Source organism: Macaca fascicularis, chromosome 5, assembly GCF_037993035.2.
Source record: "Macaca fascicularis isolate 582-1 chromosome 5, T2T-MFA8v1.1".
Classification (NCBI taxonomy): Eukaryota; Metazoa; Chordata; class Mammalia; order Primates; family Cercopithecidae; genus Macaca; species Macaca fascicularis.
In genome coordinates this window covers 9,249,609-9,272,761 of record NC_088379.1, presented here as the reverse complement: position 1 = coordinate 9,272,761, position 23,153 = coordinate 9,249,609, and the positions used below count along the sequence as shown (strand labels likewise).

The 23,153-nt window shown below is 51.2% G+C and overlaps 1 protein-coding gene across 3 annotated transcripts in view; it reads left to right on the top strand.

Moving 5' to 3' along the window:
- Window positions 1–14,504, top strand: part of WDR1 (WD repeat domain 1) — a 44,076-nt gene extending 29,572 nt beyond the window's left edge. Inside the window, exons 8-15 of one of the 3 annotated variants that reach the window (XM_065544783.1) lie at window positions 244–477; window positions 3,617–3,706; window positions 4,948–5,102; window positions 6,667–6,754; window positions 9,885–9,995; window positions 10,930–11,103; window positions 11,409–11,553; window positions 13,343–14,504. In XM_065544783.1, coding sequence (XP_065400855.1) covers window positions 244–477; window positions 3,617–3,706; window positions 4,948–5,102; window positions 6,667–6,754; window positions 9,885–9,995; window positions 10,930–11,103; window positions 11,409–11,553; window positions 13,343–13,449 — 1,104 coding nt within the window. In that variant the 3' untranslated portion in view covers window positions 13,450–14,504. Of the gene's footprint in view, window positions 1–243; window positions 478–3,616; window positions 4,251–4,738; window positions 4,824–4,947; window positions 5,103–6,666; window positions 6,755–9,884; window positions 9,996–10,929; window positions 11,104–11,408; window positions 11,554–13,342 lie in introns of those variants that run through there. The other 2 variants (XM_065544784.1, XR_012434665.1) reach the window with 2 other exon arrangements.
- The last annotated feature ends 8,649 nt before the right edge of the window (window positions 14,505–23,153 follow it).

Genomic DNA, 23,153 nt, shown 5'->3' with positions numbered 1-23,153 from the left:
TACAAGTCATGGCGGTTTATGCCTTTGCCCAGAAAAGCTTTAAGGTTGCAGTGAGGTGATGGGAGAAGGTAGTGGCTGGAACAGGAGACCTGGAGGTGGGTTTTGTCCTTGCCTCACTCACGTCCCACCCCGTCTGGGCTCCTTCTGTCCTACTCAGAAACAGTGGCAGTGAACAAGCTGCTTTTGGGGGTCTCTCTCCAGTCTAGTCCTCTGGCACATGACACACTGCTTTTCTCTGTATAGATTAGCTGGAGTCCCGACAGCACCCATTTGCTTTCTGCTTCTGGGGACAAAACATCCAAGATTTGGGACGTCAACGTGAACTCCGTGGTCAGCACATTTCCCATGGGCTCCACGGTTCTGGACCAGCAGCTGGGTTGCCTATGGCAGAAGGACCACCTGCTCAGTGTCTCCCTGTCCGGGTACATCAACTATCTGGACAGAAACAACCCCAGCAAGCCCCTGCGCGTCATCAAGGTAAGGCCTGCCCTGGGGAAGGCTCTGTCCCCTGGGTGGGCAGGGAAGAGCCCAGTGTGGCCAGCAGGGAAGGGAACCGAGGGAAGGCCAGGTGGAGGCTAGAGAGGTGTCCTCAGGCCTCCTTGGCTCTTGGGGTTTTGGTGGAAGGGTGGGATGCTGGTTGCTTTCTTGGGACATGAGTTTAGCCACGGTGGCAGGCCAGGTGCCAAGCTCCCCTTGAGCTACTGTAAGAGCTGGAGCCTAGGGATCCGGGGCAGTGGCCATCGCCCCCAGCTGTTGAGAGCGGTTACTTCCCGCAGGGCTCGGCCTTCCCTGAATTGGGAGTCTGCAGCCTGTGCTTCACCTGACTGCAGGCAAGAGCGGGAGCTCACTGAGCGCCAGGGCAGGTGAGGGGGCATTGCGGAGGTCCAGGGGCAGGAGGAGGAGGAAGAGCAGGTGGCCTTGGGCCTGGGCCTTGGCGCTGCCTGGGGTTTGAATGTGGGCAGGGTGTGAAGGAGATACTGGAGTTGCATGAGGGAGCGATGGGACCAGGAGGAAAGGGAGTTAGAATCATACATGGGGCCCAGGTGTGAAGGCCCCGAATGCCATCCTGGGGAGGAGCAAGGCGCCTGCTTCTGAACCCTAACCCGGAAGGATTCACTTGAGCCAGAGGCTCCCTGTGTTCCATTGGCTGGAGGGGTCCTACCTTCTCCCTCCATGCACACCAGCCAAGTTGACACCTCTGGGAATCTCGCAACTGGACGGGAGCCAGAGCAGGGGTCCCTTCCGTATCCTCAGGGCCTGCTCTGACAGCAGCACCCACCCCTGCTTCCCACACTGCATCTGCTGGGAACTCCAAGTCAGGTTTCCCCAGCGCTGGTGGCCCAGGGTGGGTGATCTCTCCTGCTATTCAGAGCTGCAATATCAAGGGATGTGGACAATGCACTTCATCCGAGCAGCCAAGCCTTCTCGGGCTCCTGCTTTAAGCCACTCGGGGAGACAAACCCCAGCACTTCCCTCACCCATTGCAGCCTGCTGCTGTGGAGCTCTGGGGACCAGCCTCTGCAGAGGGTGCGAACCCCACAGGGCTAGCGTGGGCCAGCCTGGAGCAACCCCCAGGCCTGTGCAGCCAGCAGTGTGCTGTGCTGTCGGTGGCTCCTTCACACCACAGCTTCTAAGAGGGGCTGCTAGAATCACCATCCCCGTTTTACAGGGGAGTTTGCCCACGAGGAAGGGGCCTCCTTAACGTTGTGTGTGTGACTCCTAAGGACCAGGTCACCTCAGCACTCACACTTAGAGTCACGGTTTCTTTGTGCCAGGGCAGTGGGGGCAGCAGCATTGCTGAGAGGGGAAAGGCTGAACCATAAAGGCTCACTAGATGTGACCCTGAGGATAGAGGGGAATCGGGAGCGCCTCGTTGCTGGGCTCACAGCCCAGGGTGATGAGGATAAAAAGGAAGGCATGCACAGCATGGGGCCAAGGAGGTGGTTGCCTGGGGAAGCTGAGGGCTCTTGTCGAGACCGTGGTCCAGTAGGCCTCCAAGCGGGATGGTGAGAAGTTGTGCACAAGTGAGTAAGGCTTCGCTACTGCCCAGAAAAGCAGTTTCCCGTGGGCCGTCCCCGACAGTGTTCTCCAGGTGTCAGCCCCGAGGTCTGCCATCCCGTGTCTGTTGGTGGGGCTGCCCTGAGAGCGCTCTTCTAATACCACTGCCGCCAACTGTCTGGGGCCGGTGAACCTGGCCTGCCACCGTGGCTAAACTCATGTCCCAAAAAAGCAACCAGCATCCCACCCTTCCACCAAAAAAACCCCAAGGGCCAGTTATCAAAATCCCCACGTCCCAACTCTCAAATGCCACACCTGTGTGAGTCATGCCGGTGCTGGTGTTCGGTGCTGATCTGGGCTGCAGTGGGGTTGAGCAGCCCGTCTCAGCCCAGGCTGCATGTTAGAACCACCTGGGAGCTCTAAAAAGCGCTGGCTGCTGACACCCCAGAGGCACTCAGTTTACAGGGAGGTCTCCAGAAGGAACACCTGTGGGCATCTGGGCAGGGCTGGGAGTGTTTCTGGTGAGTTCCAGGCATCGAGCATGCACACAAGTCTCCTGGCCTCTTGCCAAGTGCACGTTCTGATTCAGCAGTAAGGTGGGCCTGAGCCCTGCTGGTGAGGGCTGTGCTGGTCTGAGGTCCACACTGTAAGGAGCGGGACTGGTAGGACGCCACATTGGAAGGAGGCAGCCCAGCTCGGCGTCTCTTACTGGGGCATGTGATGATTTTTCCCCACATCTTTGTGAAAAAGATGGAAGTAGCTGCATTCGTTCCCCATCCTCCAGTCCCAGTGGTAACTCTTGTGTACCTGTCTCCAAGGAGACCTGCCTCCAAAGATCCATGTCATATTGTGGCAACATGTGGCATACCACAGAGATCAAGAATTCCTGCGGAAAATCCCTGAGCTCAGAGGAGAGGGGCCAGCCGGGAGCCGGCCTCCCTCTGCAGGGGAGAGGCATGAGGAGCCTGCACCCCAGCCGTTGTTTTTGTCCCAGGATTAGATACGGAACGCTAAACGCCTCCCTCTGGAAGCAGCTGTCTAGTTGTAGACCAGCCTTGTGTGCCCTCCACTGTAGCAGTCAGGGAGGTCAGAGTAGGAGCGTCAGCGTTCACAGACAGCCTTGGGCTTTTATAGTGGTCAGAGAGACCCCTGCCCTCAGCAGGGCCAGCACTCCTGGGCAGGGAGAGAGAAGAAATCTCACAAACCAGGGCCTGAAGTGAGTGTGGCCATCAGAGGCCTCCTGGACTGACCCCCTTGCGGCTTCCACCCTGACGGGTGCTAGTCGGCTGGGTGCAGGCCACATGTCTGCACACGTTAGGTGCTCAGGTGCTGGGCCTTGGTCAGACGCAGATCTGGGCCCAGGTCTGGGTTAGGAACGTTGGAAGGGAATGAAGGGCAGGGTCTGTAGGTGACTGGGTAGCTTTGGAAAGGTTTCTTAGGGCTTGTGGGCCATGCATTCAGGCAGCTGGGGCTACTGGGGCCTCAGAACATCTGCACTGCCATGGGTTGAGGGGCATCTGCCCCCTCTATTACCCAGAAGCTTCGCTGGTAGAAAGTGGGTAGCAGAGGGCAGGGCGGCGTGTCCTCAGCTTACCCGCCCAGTGCATCTCCTCCACAGGGCCACAGTAAATCCATCCAGTGTCTGACGGTGCATAAAAACGGCGGCAAGTCCTACATTTACTCTGGAAGCCACGACGGACACATTAATATCCTTTGACTCACAGAGCTGGCTCCAGAGTCGCTGGCTCTAGAGGGGAATTTCCTGTTCCCACGGTGCCAGAGGCCAGGCCAGCCAGGTGGCTCCAGCTGCAGCCACAGCCACACGCTCTTCTGACCAGTGTGGCTTCTAGGGGGTGGCCTGTCTGCACATGGGGCCTTGGCAGCTCCAGGGCTTAGGCTGAGGAAAAGCCACAGGCGGCTCCGACCTGGTCAGTCCCTTCTTGTCATGCAGCCCTGAGAGTGTGGCTTAACGGCCCTGAGCTTGGGCTACCACTCTCCCTGCCAATGGCAGCTGGCGCCAACCTTGGCCCTACTCCACACGGTGGGATTCTTGATTCCTAGAATTCACAAGCACCTGGACACCCTTACGTTTGGGTCCCCTTGTTTTAAAAATAGGAAAACTGGAGCCCAGAGAGCTGACGTGCCCTCCCCAGAGTCACGCAGCCTGTGGTCCGCAGAGCCAGGGCTGGAGCTCCTGCAAGGTGCTTTGTGGCCCTTCGGTGATGTTCCCTGGAGGTGTTTGTGTCCGCCTTGTAAGTCCTTGTCTTGGTTTCTTTAAATGAGCCCTGATTTCTCCCCGATGATGGGGGCTTCTGTTGTGTTTTTCCTGCATGGCCTGGAGCTGGTGACACCCTGCTCACTGGGCTGTCTTGAATCTTGGAGCCACGATCTGCAGAGTGCTTGGGCAGGGACGCCCACACAAATTGCTGATGAAGGCATCTGCTGTGCGTTGTCCTGCTGCCCCCGAGCACCGTGCCGTGTTAGAGGCTGCCTTTTGTGTGGACAGCTCTGGTCTGCATGTGCTGCACCTCCCAGGGGGACTGTCCGGGATCCAAGGAGGTCCCCCCAGTGCTGGGAGAGGAGGGCAGACATGCCACCCTCTGCCCCCAAAACGTAAAGAAATGTGGGGGTAGAGGGCTGTGCCTGCCCGATAACTAGTGGCAGAGGCGACACTGGAGTCTCCCCGGCTTTCTGGTCCCCAGTGAGCCTCCAGCATGGCTCCCTTTCTGCCTCATCCCAGTCCCTGTGTGGTACACTCACACTTGAGATATCCCTTCCCAAGAACATGTCAACAGTGGACACTGCCGGCTTCCCAGCGGGGAATGGTTATATCCGTTTGCAATGAGATTCTCATTTGTTGATGTAAACGGAGAATCTTAGGACTGAAGCCACACTGGAGAACACCCAGCAGTCCCGGGAGCCGGGCTTTTCCTTAACCCCGCCCTACATTACTGGGATTCAGAGACAGGGGAGAACGACTCCTTCGCTGGGAAGGGCCACACGAACCAGGTGTCCAGGATGACCGTGGACGAGTCGGGGCAGCTCATCAGCTGCAGCATGGACGACACCGTGCGGTACACCAGCCTCACGCTACGGGACTACAGGTGAGAGTGCTCGGGTCTGCGGGGGTCCCACGTGAGCCTCAGCTCCCTGCGGAGAGCTTGTGCCACCAGTAGTTCTTGTTCTGGAGGATGCCTCACCTGCTCCTTTCGTCTCCCCCGCCCTGTCCCCAGCATTGTTCTCCTGTTGTTGGGCCCTGAGCCCAGCACTGTGTTACAGATCCGGGTGGTCTGGGTAATGCTCTTGCCCACAGACGATGGCCAGGTGTGGACTCTGCCCTGGAAGCAGGGGCAGCAGATCACAGCCCTGTTCCTCAGGAACCTGCTGCGGTCTCTCCCTGTCCCCCTTTCCTCATCAGTAAAGGCGGGTACAGTGGAGCCTGCCTCAGGCCGTTGCGGCTTAGGTGAGCCTGGCACAGGGCAGGTGCTGAGAACAAGACAGCATTCCCCTTCTGCTCAGGGGTGAGATGGGCACAGTGATCTGGTTAAAAGACAATGTCTTGTTTGTTTTTACTCTTGGGCCTTTGATTGGCAGTCAGCGGAGCTAGGAGAGTAGCAGTTTGCAAGTGATCTGAAGTCCTAAATGCAGTTGGAGAGACTTGAAAGGGAAATGTTCCAGGCCCTGACAAGGGCACTGCACATCCAGTGTCCCCACGCCCAGGTCTGACCCCTCCTCTGGCCCTACATTTCTTGTGTAGACCTCTTTGTGACCCGGTAGTCCTGCCTAAGTTGTGTTGCCTGAGAGGTGGGGACTGCTGGGGCCTGTTGATGGGAGCCTGGCACAGGATACAGCACGCAGCTCCTAGCAGGTGTGCTGTCCTTGTTGCACAGACCCTGCCTGCCTGGCGGACTGGGCATCTGTAGATAAATTAGGCCTTCCGATGAGTGGCAGAAGTGGCCCCAGAGCCCAGGCATCTGGGCCCTGGTCCTCTTTCTACTGCCCTGTGGTGACCCCACTCTTTAACACGTCCCATGAAGATCTTCCCTGGGCCAGATAACCCAAGGCAAGGCCCTTACAGAGCCAGCCTTGGCATGGTGACCTTGCTGCGGAGCCTTTGGGGATGCCACATTTGGCCCAGTGACACAGAAATTCTCTTGATTATCTCAGTTTTCAAGAAGTTTGTGTGTTTGAGTCTTTCTAGGACAAGTTTTGGTAGCATTGGCCAAGGCTAAAGATAACATGATTTTCACCCATTAAAGGTAGTGGATTCTTAAAAGTTACCCATCGATTTTGGGGAGCAGAGCTCAATTCTGTCTGTGCTCAGTAAACTCCAGCGTCTTTAGCCAACACAGGGACAAAAACCACATCTAGGTGTAATGAGGGCTTACCACAGATAAATAGGAGCATAAACAATGCCCTTCACTGCCTCCCACCACTCCTTCCCACCCCCGACCCGGGCCCCCATTATGATTTATAATCTCTGCACCAGAGTCATGGGTCATTTTTTTGCCACCATCCCTTATTTTAGCAAGTCTCTCCAGTATAGATGGCAGTAGAATTGCCTTCTCCTAAGGAGCAAGATTGCTGTGGTTTAACAGTAACTACGTATGCATACCTACACTGAGCTACTGCAGTGTCGCGGTAATGTGCTTCCTTTCTCTCCAACAGCGGACAAGGAGTTGTGAAACTTGATGTTCAACCAAAGTGCGTGGCTGTCGGCCCCGGGGGATACGCCGTGGTCGTGTGCATTGGGCAGGTAGGGACCTGGCTTAGTGTTTGGGTCGGAGCCTGCAGCTGTGTGGTGCCTGCTTGCTGAATTTGACTCGTGTCCCGTTTGACAGTTGCTCTAGTCTGAGTTTTGGTTGAGCGCTTATTTGCACTGCACTAAGGGATCTCACATAGTTAATCCTCACCGCCATCCTGTCAGTTGTACAGATGAAGAATTGGAGGCACAAAATGGATAAGTTGGTTGTCCAAGGCCACAGCTGGTCAGAGGGCAGAGCTGAGATTTGTCTCTAAGCCTCAGACAGCTCTGCGTGCCTGTCAGCCTATAAGGTCTATGAGAGACTCTGGGGTGGGCCTGCCTTTGCTCCTGTATACGTCCCAGCCCTGCTGCGTTGTAGCTGTGTGACTTCCAGCATTTACCTCACCCTCTCTGAGCCTTAGTTTCCCATCCCCAGCACTCACAGATCGAGGTGATTATGAGGAAGTACATGTAAGGCTCCTCACACCATCTTAGTTCCTTTTACAGATGAGGAGGCTGAGGCCTAGAGTGGCTTGGTACTTTCCCGCATGCAGAAGGGTGGCACCTGACTCCCCAGCCTGGCTTCTCAGCCCAGACAGCGGGGCCACCTGCACACCTTTGGAATATCCGGACCAAAGCCACCTGAGACCCAAGCCTGACCCACTTTATACAGAATTCTGCTCTGCAGAAGATACTATCTGTTGGCGAGCCTAGGCTTGCTGGCATGTAGACCAGGGAAGGCAAGGGGCACCTGTTGGCATGAGTGGCGAGCCCTGCTAAAGAAAGCTGCTTTCAGGACCCTCCGGCCCTCCTTTGCCTTGTGAACTTAATTGCTTTAGGGAGAGTGGATTTCTCTGTGTCCTAGATAATAAGAAATCCCTGCCAAGTAATTATTGCAAACAGCCTGGACAGCCAGTGGGGGTGGGGAGGTGCAAAGGGAATCCGCACACGGAGTGCCTCGGGGCCTGGGGGAAACGCTACAAAGCGGAGTTCTAGAAGGCCGGCAGGTGGCCTATCTCTGTACAGCAGGGCTCTGCCCAGCCAAGGGGTCTGCACGTGGGGCTTTGTGGGTGAGGGGATGAGGCCTAGGGCAGAGTGCACTGTCTCCAGACCCAGGTTTCCTCATCTGTAAAGTCGTGGTCATCTTAGGCCGTCCTTTCCCCTGAGGCTGAGAGTAAGGATCCCACGAGGATGTTCAGATGGGCCCAGCAGGCGCCTGCCACCCAAGAGGTTAGAAAGGTCCCCGGTGGGGTTGTGTTGTGTGGGGGACAGGCTACAGGTCCCTCCACCTCCTTGTGAGGCATTTTCTGTCTGATCTGCTGTTAATCACCCAGTCCTCCCAGGGCATCTGGAACCCCTGCTCTGCGTCAGAATTTTCTGCAGAGCTCCCTGTCACCAGTCAAAGGGTTAGGAGGGTACTGGGAGGGGCCTGGGATTTTAGATCAGGAAACAACCATGTTCAAGTCTCACGTTAGACAAAGCTTCAGGCAAATGCTTAGGCCTTCATTCCTCGCCTGTGAGTAGGTAAGGCCACCCCCAGAACCAAGCAGATGACAGAGGTGCATCTTCAGTAGTAGATTTTACTCAGGGCGCTGCTACCATTCATCCCGCTCCACCCACAATCCATGCAGAAACAGAAGCCTGGAGGGTAGGCGCGGAGGCTGCCTGCCTTCGTGACAGCTGGTGGCTTGGGTCGGGGCACACTGGGATAAAGGCAAAACTCAAGAGATGAAGGCCACTCTGTCTGGGAGCAGTTGAGTAAGTTAGAACCGGAAGAATTGACAAGAAGGGGAGACAGAAGAAGGAAGGTCCCGCTGCAGAGCGTCTGCTGCACGTACCAGAGGCAAAGGCCCAGTGCGGGTGCCGAGGCTTGGATTCTGGGCGAGTCCCAACTCAGCCTGTGGTAACTGGACCCTTGGGTGTGCAGCATAAGCACTGTACCCCATTTTCTCCTCGAAATGGGGAACCGGATCCCTGCCTTGTGGGGCTGGAACACTCACAGCAGAACACTGGCACATGCCCAGGGGTTGTTGCTGTTTTTGTTTACTGTTGTTAGTACCTTTCTTACTCTAAACATTGACTCCTGTCTTCATGACAGCCAGGCACCACTGGCTGCTGAGGCCCAGGACGGTTATGGGCTGTCCCCTCATCCAGCAAGCAGCTGTGCTGGGGTCAGGCCTCGGTCTGTCAGTCTTCAGAGCCCTGCCCGGTCAGCACTGTGCCGTGTGGGCGTCCCCACTGCAGCCCAGACTCCTGAGTACTTGGCACCCTGGCAGTTCTGAGGGCTGACCAGCATGGCTGAGCCCACACTAAGGACGGTCTTCCGTCCTCTCGCCACGCAGGTCAGGAGTAAAGGCAGTGCGGGGCTGGTGTGGCAGCCACCATGAGGGGTGCATGCTTCCCAGTGGGCTTGGGGCATCAGGAGAAGCAACCCTGGCCCCAGGGAGTAGGCACCGGTCTCCCGGCCACTGTGCTGTGCTGCCATCTGCCCTTCTACCCCTGCGAGTCATGCTTGACTGGGGAGCAGCGTCTGCAGACTGGAGCGTTCCGGCTCCACTGCCAGTCTGCTGGAGTCAGAGGCGGACGCTCCACAGCTGGGTGCCCGTGTTGTGTCTTCTGAGCGCCATGAGGTTCTCCTGTTCCCAGGCTGTGGGAGAACCATGCGCTGAGGAACTCTGTTTCTTTCTTTTGTTCTAAGAAGCCAGAACCTAGAATCCCGCGTGCCATCTACTTTTGCACTGTTGCTTTGGGGCCTTGTTGCCCTGGGTGCTCCCGCCCTCCTGACGCCTCGGAGCACTGTTCAGCGGAGTGCATTTATTTCCCTCATTGACTGGAGGAACTGAAGTTCAGAGGCCAATTGACTTTCCAAGAGGTGGTGCTGTCGTGACTGCAGTGGAAGTAATGTAGTGATGACAGTGGTGGTCACAGTTAGGTGTGTTTCCTGTCCCACCTGACTGAGGGTCACAAGGCTGGGACTGAGTCCAGGTGGTGTGGCTCAGAGCCCCAGGTGGCCCTGCAAAGAGGTTGGGGATGGAGCCAAACCCAACTCCAGTGAGCCCTGACAGGGACGCGCCCCTCCTGCCACTGAGGGCTTTGTCCCGAAGGGCTGGACCGCCTGACTGGCTGCCTGTGTGTGCCGCAGATTGTCCTGCTGAAGGATCAGAGGAAGTGCTTCAGCATCGACAACCCCGGCTATGAGCCCGAAGTTGTGGCAGTGCACCCCGGCGGGGACACAGTGGCGGTTGGGGGTGCGGTAAGGCGCTTTCCTCTCCCCCATGCTCTCTGTCCTTGGTATCTGGGTGATTTGGGGACAGCCTGAGTACCAGGGCTGTCTCAGGGAAGGCAAGGGGTCAGGGGAAGGATGGGGGCGTTGGGGGCGAGGGACTTGCTCTGGGGCCCAGCCACCTCCTGCCACCCAGAGCTGGAGCCTTCCCCTGCCTCCCTTGGCACTTCCCCCCACCTCACTGTCCGGGTATCCACAAGACTAGACAGTGAAGTAAGGAGAGTACCGAGGAGGGGACGGCTGGGTCTCAGAGCCAGCCCCATGAGTGGTGGGGGGAGCACAAGAGGGTAGCAGGTCAGGAAATGAAGGAACGGCATCCCCTGGGCCTGGGCTCGGCTCATAGGTTAAATGAAGAGTGACAGAAACTTCCCAGCATCTTCCAGGTGCAGTACTAACCAGGCATTTTACAATTTCCCTTGAGTTTGGCCTCAGCGCCCTTGAATTTGTGTGTGCGGCCCGGTCACAGTCTGCCTGGCCAAGTCCTGAGTGCTTTGTAGAAGAGCTCATTTCCCCTCCCCAGCCCTGGAGGGCAGCCCTCCGATAACCCAGTCTTGCAGCAGGCGTGGCAGTGCCCTCCGTGCTAGGGGCCGGGTGGGTCTGCCTGCTGCCCGGTCCTTCAGGTGCCGGATGTGACCAGGGCATGGAGTGGCTTCCTCTACCAGCCAGCTTGAGGGCCTCAGGAGACCAGCAGTGCCCTGAGGTACCGACAGCCGTTTTCATAGAGCTGTGTAGGTTTCAGGCCCATCCATGGGAAGAACTGTGCCCAGCGCCTGGCATGGGCCCAGTGGAGCAGCAGTCAGCGGGAATAGTACAGTTTCTGAAGCCCTCAACCCCTCCCTTCACAAAGGGTGGGTGTGGTGTGTGTGTTCGGGGGTGGCTCACTTCCTCTCTGTCCCTGCCGTAGGATGGTAACGTCCGCCTGTACTCCATCCTGGGCACCACACTGAAGGATGAGGGCAAGCTCCTGGAGGCGAAGGGCCCCGTGACCGATGTGGCCTACTCCCACGATGGCGCCTTCCTCGCGGTGTGTGACGCCAGCAAGGTGGTCACAGTGTTCAGCGTTGCTGACGGCTACTCGGTGAGTGGGCGGCAGGCTTCTCTGTCCCCGTGCTGGGCGGTGCAGTTGGCAGTGGGAGGTTAATATCCGTGACTTGGTCACCTTGAGCTGAGCCTGTCTGAGCTGTAGCTTTTTTGCCTCGACAAGTAGCAGGTGCCTCGTGCCATGCTTCTGAGGAGTCAGTGGGTTTGCAGGGGTCGCTGGCATAGAGTTAGCGCCTGAGAAACCTGGGTCCCTATTGTCGCCTTGAGGGATAAGCGAGGTGATACAGGCAACTGTGGCCTGAACCTGACCTGCTGGCTCTCTTGTTTTCAACCTGCAATTAGGAGAACAATGTTTTTTATGGACACCATGCAAAAATCGTCTGCCTGGCCTGGTCCCCAGACAATGAACACTTTGCCTCCGGTGGCATGGACATGATGGTGTATGTTTGGACCTTGAGTGATCCGGAAACCAGAGTCAAGATCCAAGGTGACTTCCGCCCCCAGGCCTTGGCGGGGACCACCCGTGGTCCAGGGCTCCACGGGCCACTTCACAGGCTGTCCCCTGGCTGTGGTCCCCAGGGCTAAGTAGCCTCTGTGCTTCTAGGCAGGTGGCCTGGAAGAGGTGTGGGTCTCCTTCCCTCCAGCAAACACCAGCTGCGCGGCTGGCTGTACTGAGGAACCATGGGGGCCCCATGCGCAGGACACCTGCTGAGCTGAGTGAAGGTCTCGCTTTTGACGTCTTCACTTCGCCCACCCACCCCTTAAATCCCACCTGGAACCAGGGTCTCCCCCTCCCTAAGACAGCCACGTCCAATGTATAATGTGAGCCTCATGTAGCATTGAAATTTCCTGGTAGCCACATTTAAAAAGGAAACAGGTGAAATGATTTGTAACAGTCACTTTTATTTAGTCCTGCATGTCATCATTTCTCCCTGTGGGGGTTATGATGTCCTCGCGTGGCCGCGCATGTATGGGGAGGCATCATCTGTGTTGTCCAAACCCTCCCCTCCCCAAGTGCCCCCCTACCACTCTCCTCCTAGTATGTGGTCAAGTCCCCTCATCCATTCTCCTTAAAGACATCCTTTTGTGTTAAACATTAATGGGGTCCTTTCCTATTTAAAAATGTCTTAGCCCACCCCCAGAGCCCATTCCCCAGCTGCAGGCTTCAGGTGCGGGGCAGGCAAAGAGGGAAGGCAGCCCGGTCTGGAAGGGAGGGGACACAAAGCAGGTTTCAATGTCCATCCTGGTTGATAAGGCAGTCGGCAGTCTGATAGTGAGAATCAAACAAGTTCATGAATGAAATGGATCCAGAAAAAAATACAGCAAGAGCTAGTCGAATAGGGAGTAGGAGGTCGGGGTCTGTGTCTTCACTATGGGATCGCAGGCCACCAAACATGAAGTGACCTTGGCATCGGGCTCTCGTACAGATAGTTGAGTTCTGCACCTGGAAAAGAGCGAGCCTGGCGATGTGGACAGAGCACTAAAGCCTGGCGTTACAGCCAAGTCCTGCTTGGTGGTTGAAGGTGCTCCTGGGCCACCCGCAGGCCAAGGCTTCCTGCATCAGGGTGTGTGCCGTGCCAGGTGGGGTGGGGGCTGAATCTTACCCTGTCTAGGCGGGGCTGCAGACCTAGAGGCGGGGGGCCTCCCGGACCTGGGGAGCAGAGAGCTGGTGGGAACCCCCTTGCCTGCAGCTGGGAGCCTCCCTGGGCATCATGGGCAGAGTCAGCCACAGAGGAGCCATAAGCGCACAGTCTCACTGTTGGCATCTCGGGTGGGTGGAGGCAAGATGATGGGGAATCGAATCCGGTCACCCACAGTGTGACTGTCACAGAGGGGAAAGTCAGTGGCCCCCCCAGTCCTGTGTTTTCCAGCCTCTTACTGGTTGTCATGCCTGCCCCATTTTATTAGGGCATGGATACGGTGTAGCTGTGTGTGTGTTGTCTGCATGTCATCGCTTTTATACAGAAGACGACATTGTTATTTCACTCCCTTGGAACTTGGTTGTCAAGACTTGGAGAGAGGGAGCCTCTGGTATCTGTAGGTGGAGCCAGGGATGCTGCTAATTACCCTGCAGCACATGAAAAAGAGGTACCCGGCCCCAGGGCTCAGGAGTGCCTCGCAGAGAATTCAGCCCCACTGCCACCATGCCAGACTCCTGAGTTGCAATGATCGTGGCCATTTTTTTGAGGGCCCAGGTGGTTCCATCTTCCTAGTCCAAGATGTACATAGATGCAGAGAAGTTTGGCTTTTCGTTAAATCACACCCTTTCTTCCCAGATGCACACCGGCTGCACCATGTCAGCAGCCTGGCCTGGCTGGACGAGCACACACTGGTCACAACCTCCCATGACGCCTCTGTCAAGGAGTGGACAATCACCTACTGAGGAGCCCCACCCCCGCCTCTGGATGGACCGAATCAGGGACTAGCGTTTAACTGCAGCGGAACATGTCCTTTCTCTATTTCTGTGACGCGCCCCCATGCCCCCGCCCCACTGCAAGAGGCAGGAGGGCCCCGTCATGACCCTCGTCTCTGCAGGGTGTCTGTACACGTTCTTCTGAAAGCTTTAGACAGGAACAGTTTGCACATGAAAAATAAAGCAAGCACCTAAACAATGTGTGGAGCGTAACTAAAACCCACAGCCCAACCAAACCTTGAGAATGCGGAACATTCCAGAGGCAGTAGCCTCCAAAGCACACAGAGCCCCTGGCCCCGCCGTGGCTCTCACTGTCTGTCAGGGGAGGTTGTACAGGTGAGTGAGCCGGGGGGCTCACGTTCCTGCCTGCAGAACATTTCTGTACTAGTGAAAAGAGAGAATATGCATTGCAGTTCAGCAAAGCCGGAATTCTGTGTTGAGCAGATGTCTGTCTCTCCCTAGTGTGTGACTCACACTGTGTGGCTGCCTTCAGAGTGCCACCTCCTGATCAGATGGGGGACACAACCCCTGGATATGTTTCCTTGTCAGATTTTGTGCTTGATTTTAAGAATGGAATTGTGGGTTGTTTTGGTTTCTTTTTTTTTTTTTTTTTTTTTTTAATGTATCTTAACTGTTGCCTGTCAGTGTTTACAAACTAGTGTGTTGACGGCACCATGTCCAGGTTTTTAGAACCCTTGTTAGCCAGACCGAGGTGTCCTGGTCACCGTTTCACCATCATGCTTTGATGTTCCCCTGTCTTTCTCTCCTGCTCTCAGGAGCAAAGGTTAATTTAAGGACAAAGATGAAGTCACTGTAAACTAATCTGTCATCGTTTTTACCTTCCTTTTCTTTTTCAGTGCAGAAATTAAAAGTAAGTATAAAGCACCGTGATTGGGAGTGTTTTTGCGTGTGTCGGAATCACTGGTAAATGTTGGCTGAGAACAATCCCTCCCCTTGCACTTGTGAAAACACTGAGCGCTTTAAGAGATTAGCCTGAGAAATAATTAAATATCTTTTCTCTTCAATGTGGATCACTGACTTTGTGTGATGGGGGTACGTGGGGCGGCTGGGTGGGGAGGAACCTTTGTGGGATTTTCATGGCTTGAGGGGTCTTACCAGCCTGCAGCCTCAGGCAGGAAATATTTGGAACCCAGGATTGTCAGATCCATCGTGTGGTGGAAGGGAAGCCCCGGAGAACGGGCTGGAACCCTCAGTTCCTGCTCCCAGCCGTACCGCCAGATCATCCTGTGACTTGGGTCACATCCCTGCCCTTCTCTGGGCCTAAGTTTGTCAACTGAAAACACTGGACCAGATGATGTCTACATCCCATCTACTTCTCAGATTCTTAGCAGCCTGTATAGCTTTCAGGTAAGGAATAGCATGCATTTAGATGTTAAAAATCAAATTCCCAAACATCCAAATTAATTGCAAAGTGAAAGGCACTGTTCTTTGAAAATGCCTTTTGTACTTTTGTAACAATTGTAAAGTTGTCTAAATTTGCAATCCCAGTTTTAAAAAAAAAAATCTTCAAAGAGTATAATTACACTGCTTCTTAGAAAAGTCAGGATAAAATGTTAGTCTATAACTTCTGAAGTTATAGACTATTATATATCTTAAAGTCCACAAGTGACTTTGTTTCTATGTGTATTTTGGGTTAGGAACAAGGCACTTTTCACATCAGTGGGAATGGTGAATCATTCAGTAAATGGTGATGATAAAACTGGGTGATAAAAATAGTCTTGCTTACCTTGTCCTTGTAGCAAAAACCGTAGGAGGGCAAGAAAATACTGATTTTAGTCACACAAACACAAGTGTTTCTAAGAATGACAAAAATGGTAAAGAATAGAAGTGATACTTTTGACTATATATTTTTGAAATCTGTTGAAGGGGGAAAAACCACCAGTCACAAAATCAAAAAAGACAAATGGCACAAAAATTTTCAACATATAACTAGACCGAAGGATGTGTTTAACACCTGACATAATTTGTCTTTAATACAGGTTAAATTTTTTCGTCTTTAATACAGGTTAAATTTTTTTCATGGATATTATGTCCATACATGGGAAAGTTTTCAAAACATATGATTAAAAACTAAGTTACAGAAGAATGCAGATAGTGTGGTTCCATTTGTGAAAAAAGGTCACTGACTCAAGGTACAAACAAGGCCCTGAGGCTTAGAAGATCCATGGCAGAAGGGAGGGTATCTCTTATTCCTTCATGCAGTGAAATTAAAGACTTAAATCTCTACCCAGGATCTGCATCAGTTTCAAGGAGGAAGATCTTTATCCTCTTCTTTCACAAGTAAGCTTTAAAGGAGAAAACTAAAGCCACTTCTTATCCCTGGAGAGAAAAGAATGCAAGCAGCATTTTCAAGCTAATCGTTTGTTGGGAATTCGTGATCACAAGGCTGAGCTTCAAATTGGAGTCATTTTGGGGGAGGAGAGAAGCTGGATCCCAGGCACGACCCAGATGGAGCCAATCCTCACAGCTCCGTTCAAGGCAGAATGATACCTTTGTGCACACCAGCTTCATTCTGCAGACCAGCTTTGGCTACCTGGAACACTGTTCAGGATTCCAAGACCTCGGGCTGCACTGGAACTACACATTGATCTGAGATCAATTAGCAATAACCAGCAAGGATCAACGCCTGTGGATGGAGAGGGTAGGGTAGGGTGCAGGCATCTCCTGTCATGCTCATGGGCCAGCTTAGGGACTTGCAGACCTGGCATTCGCTCTGGAGGAAGCAGTGTAGTGAGAAGAAAGCCAAACTAAGGAATGTTGTATTCTGTTTCCAGCTCTGACACACTGACCTCTCTTGGTAAGAAGAAGCTGAACTAGAAGATTCAGATTCTAAGAGCCTCTTGGGGATATAGAACAAAGTCTGCTTCCATTAGGGCACCGCCCTTGTGAAATGATCATGTAGATAACATACATTTGACCAATTGGATCAGTTTTTGAAAAGTGAATGTAGGTGTGTGTGCACATGTGCAGACTGACAGGATATGGTGGAATCGAATCCCTGCTGCAAAGTTTTCATTTTTACAGCTGATCACAGCATTAACAAAAATGTGTTGATCACTAAACTGACATTGTTTAGCATAACAATTTTTCTTTAGATGATTACTATGTTAGCAAAAGGATCTCTTGGGTTCAGCCTTATGGGAATCTGGCCAGTGTTTGACCCTGAGCCTCTTAGAACCTCATGCATCATATCTGGACCTCTGAGAGCTGGGGGCCCCTTTGTGCTGTAAACCATAGTGTGGTGCTCCTGACACTAGGAAGTTATACTGAACTTCTTAGGTGATAGACCCTATGGTTATGCGGAGACATACCCTACCAAAAATGGAAAGACAAAAAATTTTAAACATTTATTAATGTCTCTGCCAGTTATAAACCCATTACATGTTACCATAGCAAACTTTAAAGAAAAGTGCTTTTCAACACAATAGTAGAGGAGTAACATTGTTTTACGTTTTGGAAAATCTCTTTCACATCTGCCTTCTCCATTCAATGTGTGAAATACATTTTGTTGTTGTTTTTGTTTGGAGTACACGAAAAAAATAGTCTCCCACAGATTCACAGTTGGAATAAGAACTTGAATAGCATTTTCAGAGAACTGGATTTTTCATCCTTGGCACTATGCCAAAATCCAACAAGTGAAAATTTCTTAAAGGTTCATGCAGCGTGAAATCTGAAACCCTATCAATGAATCTTTAGCCGCCCTGTCAAAATCCACTTTGAACACAACTTTTATCTGTGCACAATTTTGTGCCATTCTTTGACGATTTGAAAAAAAGTGATTTGTTGAGTTATGCTCATCTTTCAAATGTGGACAAATTTCAGGAAGTATTTTTAAAAATCACATTTCTACAGGTTACCACCAATCTCGACAGAAACATTATTTAACTGTTAGGATCCCACTGGGCTCACGGAACTTGCAGTTCCGAATGAATATTCCAGGTCCTAGGGTGTGTCTGTCCTCGTTCTTTCCCATTGTCTGTCTCATTTGCCAGGCTGAAGTTGCAACTGCATTTTGGTTTGAGAAGAGGCAGAAAGCGCAGCAGAGGCACAAGTGCAATCTTGAGGGCCACACACTCAGGTCCATTCCCATTTTATGAGGAACTCTTAGGTGAGCATATCTACCTTGGAGGGGCAGGTGGCTGGGCCAGGAGGCTGGCAGCCCTGGTTAGGTGGCCCCAGGCCCAGCCATGACTCCATTGCTCCAGGGGAGAGGGAAGAGAGCCAGCCCACTCTTCATGAGCCAAATTCTAATGTAACACATCCTTGACACATTAATTTGCCTTGCTAAGCTTGAGTTGTTTTGGAGAAGGTCTGGGAATATAATTTTTCCTGACATCTCTATTAACAGTATCCTTGGATTGCAAGATGAATTTTAAAAAATATTTTATCAATTCCAAGTGCTCATCTGCCTGAACCAAGATTTTCTCAATGCAGTTACTCTGCAGCAAAAACAAAGTGGAGAAATGTTTGATTACTGAGATTGACATGAAATTGCTGAGACTGATATAAAACTGCAAATGTCCATGATATGAAACTTCAGTCCCGATCTGTAATCTAAACTTATTTAAAAATAAGGACATAATTATTGTGATGGGTAAAAGATAAAAGGTGTTTTCAGAAACTTTGGGGATCCACTCGGTGCCATGTTTTGGTCACATGCCTTTTCTGGCAGTTCCTTTCACTTTGTTCCCAATGCGATTTGGAGGACTAGGCTCGAATCAAGGACGCTTAAATTCCAGACTCTCTGCCATTGTCAGCTGGGCATCTTTCGCTGCAGACAAAATGCCTCTGTGGTTTTCAGTTTCTCCATTTGTTCATTTCTTTATTCATTTTTGCTGTTTTCTTGAGCATTATGTCAGGTATTGTTTTAGGTTAGGGGCTAGTAATATGGGAATTGCAAATTATAATCTTATCAGCTGCTACTATTCACTAGAGGCAAGTAATGTGCAGACGATGTGCTATGCACTTCGCAGATACTTAGGTTCACCTGATAAAATACAGGATAGGCTGGGTGCAGTGGCACACACCTGTCATCCCAACTACGTGGGAGGATTATTTGGGCCCAGGAGTTTTAGACCGGCCTGGGTAACAGTGAGATCCTCCATCTCAAAAAAAGTAAATAAAGTAATAAAATACAGGACCTCCAGTTACATATGAATATCAGATAAATGATGTTTTAGTACAAGTATATCCCAAATATTGCACAGACATACTAAAAGCATTGTTGATCTGAAATTTAATTGGGCATCCTGTATTGTTTTTTTAACAAATCTGTCAACGTTACATACATTGTTATTCCACTTTATTCTCACAATCGTTCTATGAGGAGTAGATGTTATCCCCATGTAGCAGACAATGAAACAGACAATTATCAGCTGGGTAATTTTGGGCAAATGATTGAACTCCTGCAGGAAGTAGAATAGAGACTTGAAATTAATTCTGCCTGACTCTGAGCCCTGATGGAAGTTCTTTGTTATTTCAGGTGCAGAAGACGTAGGAAGACAAGCCGCAGTTGTGTGGTTGCTGCCTGTGAAGCAGTAAGCCACCTGCCCTGTTTGTGTGCAGCAAATGGATGGCAGCTCAAAGGGTTAAACTGAAGATAATTGAAGGGACCCTTTAGAGAGGTGCAGGTAGGATTAAGGAAGCCAGGAAGGGGCAGAAGCGCTCAGGAAGTAGCACAGAAGGAAGCTGTTCCCAATGCTGGGCCTGCAGACACAAGGGGAGGGAACCTGTACCCACCAAGAATGGGAGCCAAGAGTGCGAGGCTGGTGTGTATCTTGGAGCCTCCCATTGGGCCAAACCCAACAAGAGCCATAGGAGACCCTGGTTCACAGAGCCCCTCCCCAGCTCTGTAGCTACCACCACTTAGCAACTGCCCTTAGGTACACAGCAATACTGAATAACCACAGTGTCCCTGCAGATGGGGGCAGTCCTGCGCACGGCCTCCATGAAACCCTCACTGTCCAGCTCCCGTCCTGTGGCTCCACCAGCTTCAGATTGCATCTTTTGTCGTCATGCTGCTGCCTCCACATCCATTTTGGCAGTTCACCCTCCAGGGTAGCATCTGCATTCTGGGAAGGAAGCTAAGAAGGGAAGGTAGAGGAGGAAGGGGTTAGTGCTTAGAGTAGCAAAGCTTTTTTTTTTTTTTTCTTAAGACGGAATCTGTCAGCCAAGCTGGAGTGCGGTGGCATGATCTCGGCTCATTGCAACCTCCACCTCCCAGGTTCAAGCAATTCTCCTACCTCAGCCTCCTGAATAGCTAGAACTACAGGTGGTGCCACCACACCCAGCTAATTTTTCCTGGTTTTAGTAGAGATACAGGGCTGCATGGGGATTACATGAAATACTCCAAGTAAAGCCCTAAATGAATGCTTGACCCACAGCAAATATAATTAATATTAGGCATTAGTGTTGTTTTTGTAGATGTGAAAGAAAGGCTGTTATCAAACTGTAAGTATATACATGCTAGTTACCACTGTGAACGCAGGACACGAAATAAGGATCCAATTAGTGATAATATACAATGAATTGTGACTGTGCTCCTAGAGAAGCCAGGTGAAGGCCAGGAGAAATTCAGAGGACCATCTCTGGCTGGGAAATCAGGGCAGGCTTCCTGGAGCAGGAGGTCCCTCAAGACTGGAGAGGACACTTTCAGGAAGTCAACCAAGACTAAGGATGTGACATTCCTGGAAAATGTCAAGGTGGAATTTGGTATCTTCCAGTGTTCTTACATGGAATCATTTGTTCATTTCTCCTGTGGAGATTAAAAAACTACAAACTTCACATTTTTTACCATAAAAATTTCCAATTTTTAAAATTCTTATATTAGTCCTGGATTTCTGTGAGTCTTCGGTTTCCTCATTTGCCCCTGGCTGTCATCATCCTATATAAAATCAGGGATGGTTGGCATCCTAATTGGCAGCTACCAGGAAACGGAAACTGAGAGAAGATAGGATTCTAAGGGTGCCACTGCCTGGAAAATCTTGTTAGATAATGATAGAAGTTAGGAGCATTGATACCAATACACACGTTTTTCATTTTATTGAGGTCTAAGTTTTGGGCCATCCAATTATCCTGCTCTTTACCTTGTTGCCACAAAAATGTTCTTGCTGGGTGAATCGGAATTTATTAATTACTTATCAGTCAAGCAATTGATTATTATTATATAAATTATTAATATTTTATTAAATAGCAATTCTAATAGTTCATGTGATTAATTCTTAACCAGCTAATTAATTTTAAAAGGCAAAAAGAATCTTAGATGAAATATTCCAGAGATGTCCCAAGACATTAGATACCCTACGCTAAGAAGGCACGTTTTCTTGTCCCACGAGCCAGGCTAGCCCCAGGGACCCTAAACTGGGTCTTTTCACTTAAATTCTGTTGCAGCATTTTGCGATTATAACCTGATCTGGTACAATGACCATTCCACTCTTCCACTCCCTAATTTTTTTTTTTTTAAGAAGGATAAAAACCCCCTTGCTCATCATACTAGTGTCTTATGTATAAATGGTTATCAAGGTTTGTGCCTTCGTAGGGACTTGAAGAGGGCAAAGCTGTTCAGTCATACAACAAAATCGGTCATCCCCACAGCCCTAGTGGGATGTCAGCATTATCCTTTCCATGTTTTGGCCTGGGAAATGGAGTTGCAAGGAAGCTAGGTTTGGAGTAACTTGTATCCCTGGGGTGATGAAAGTGACTGCAAGACAAGAAGCCCAGTTCAGAGCCCAGCGTCCCTGATGGACGGGCCTCACTGCTACTGCAGTAGGACAAAGTAGACTCTGAAGAGTCTTCACAATAGCAAAAGGAAGCAACTGCAGGACTTGCTTTGGTGGCCTTGAGGGAGCCACGATGGCTGCAGTCAGACACATTTAAGCTTGATGCGAGCAGTTGCGGGCTGAGTGGCCAGTATAAACTGAAGTGAACTTTCAGGACCCACCTTCTACATTAGACAGCATTTGGACTCAAACACACTGCCATAGAGGCGTGTGCTGTCTGATGAAAAAAGCACTACCCTTGTGAACAGAAGAATAGCCCGGGGTCCTGCACCTGCTTCTCACCCACTGATTAAACTTGGACAAGGTAATCATAGACCCTGAGCCCCCATGTATAAAATGGCATAACACGCCCCCACCCCAACATACATCACCGGCTGGTGAAATGCAGGAAAGCCACATTTTAGGGGGAGTTTATTAGCTAGGGTGGTTTAGACACACAGGCAGGGAATTAGTTCTTAAGAACGTAACCGAGGGCTTGTGCTCTTGTATAAGAAATACTTTGTTTGAACTAGTTCTACCTTCACAGAAGATCATGTCATGCAGCCGAAAAGTTAAAAGGGTTATAAGGGATAATGCTGGCTGTAACCATCAATGTGGCCCCATTGAGAGCAGGATGAGAACATTTACAGATGGAGACAGACACCATCTCACTGGCAATTGAATTAGAATCATCAGCTTAGCTCGCTTCTGGTCCGGTCACAGATTAATCTAAATGGCACCGCAAGGAGACATCATTTTTTAAGCAGTTTGGGATTAGAAAAGGTCACACTTCTGAGAGCGCTCCAGGGAGAAACACAGTGGTACCCTTGTCTTCTGGATTCTAGCTTACCCTGGTTTTGTTTGCACTGCATAAAGTCAGGTCAAGCAGTACGCCTCAAATAACTTGGATTTTTGACAACTACGCCTTCTTTCATGCCTGCCTTCCCGCTCTCCCTCTTTTTATTCCTTTCTGTCTCCTACCTCCCTCCCTTTCTTCCTTCTTTGAATTACAGCCTCTGGTTCATTGGATTTGGAAACAAAATTAATATCATTTGCAGATTGCAAAGTATTATTCATCAAAACTCAGGTTTGGCCGAATTAAATGGCCACAAACAAACTACAGTCTTTGCCCTGGGAGGAAAGGTGCTTTGATCATTGTCTCAGCCACAAGAAGCAAACACATTCTCGGGTTTAGCTGACATGTCCCATAGAGACTTCATCCTTTTCTTCACTTTCTGGCACATGGATGTATTAGTTACTTAGCTTTTTCTCATGTAACTTGTAAAACCTTCTCTAAGTGGCTTTAAAAAATTGATGGGTCTCACTTTGTTGCCCAGGCTGGAGCGTGGTGGTGCGATCATGGCTCTCTGCAGCTTCAAACTCCTGGGCTCAAGGGATCATCACATCTCATCCTCTCGAGTAGATGGGACTACAGGCGCGCACGACCATGCCTGGGTTCTAAGGGGCTCTTTTCAGTTTTCGTTTCTTTTTTTTCTTTTTTTGAGATGGAGTCTCGCTCTGTTGCCCAGTCTGGAGTGCAGTGGCGCGATCTTGGCTCACTGCAACCTTTGCTTGAACCCCCCAGGTTCAAGGAATTCTTGTGCCTCAGCCTTGCCAGTAGCTGGGATTACAGGCACATGCCACCATGTCCAGCTAATTTTTGTGTTTTTAGTAGAGACAGATTTCACCATGTTAGCCAGGCTGGTCTCAAACTCCTAGCCTCAAGTGATCCACCCGCCTCGGCCTCCCAAAGTGCTGAGATTATAGTGTGAGCCACCATGCCCAGCTCTTTGCAGTTTTCCAATCTTTACTTTCAACTGGAGCACATTTCTCAGCGGCAGCTTTTGCTGTAGCAAGCAGTGTCTACAGCATCCCTCTGGCAGACGACTTCCTTGA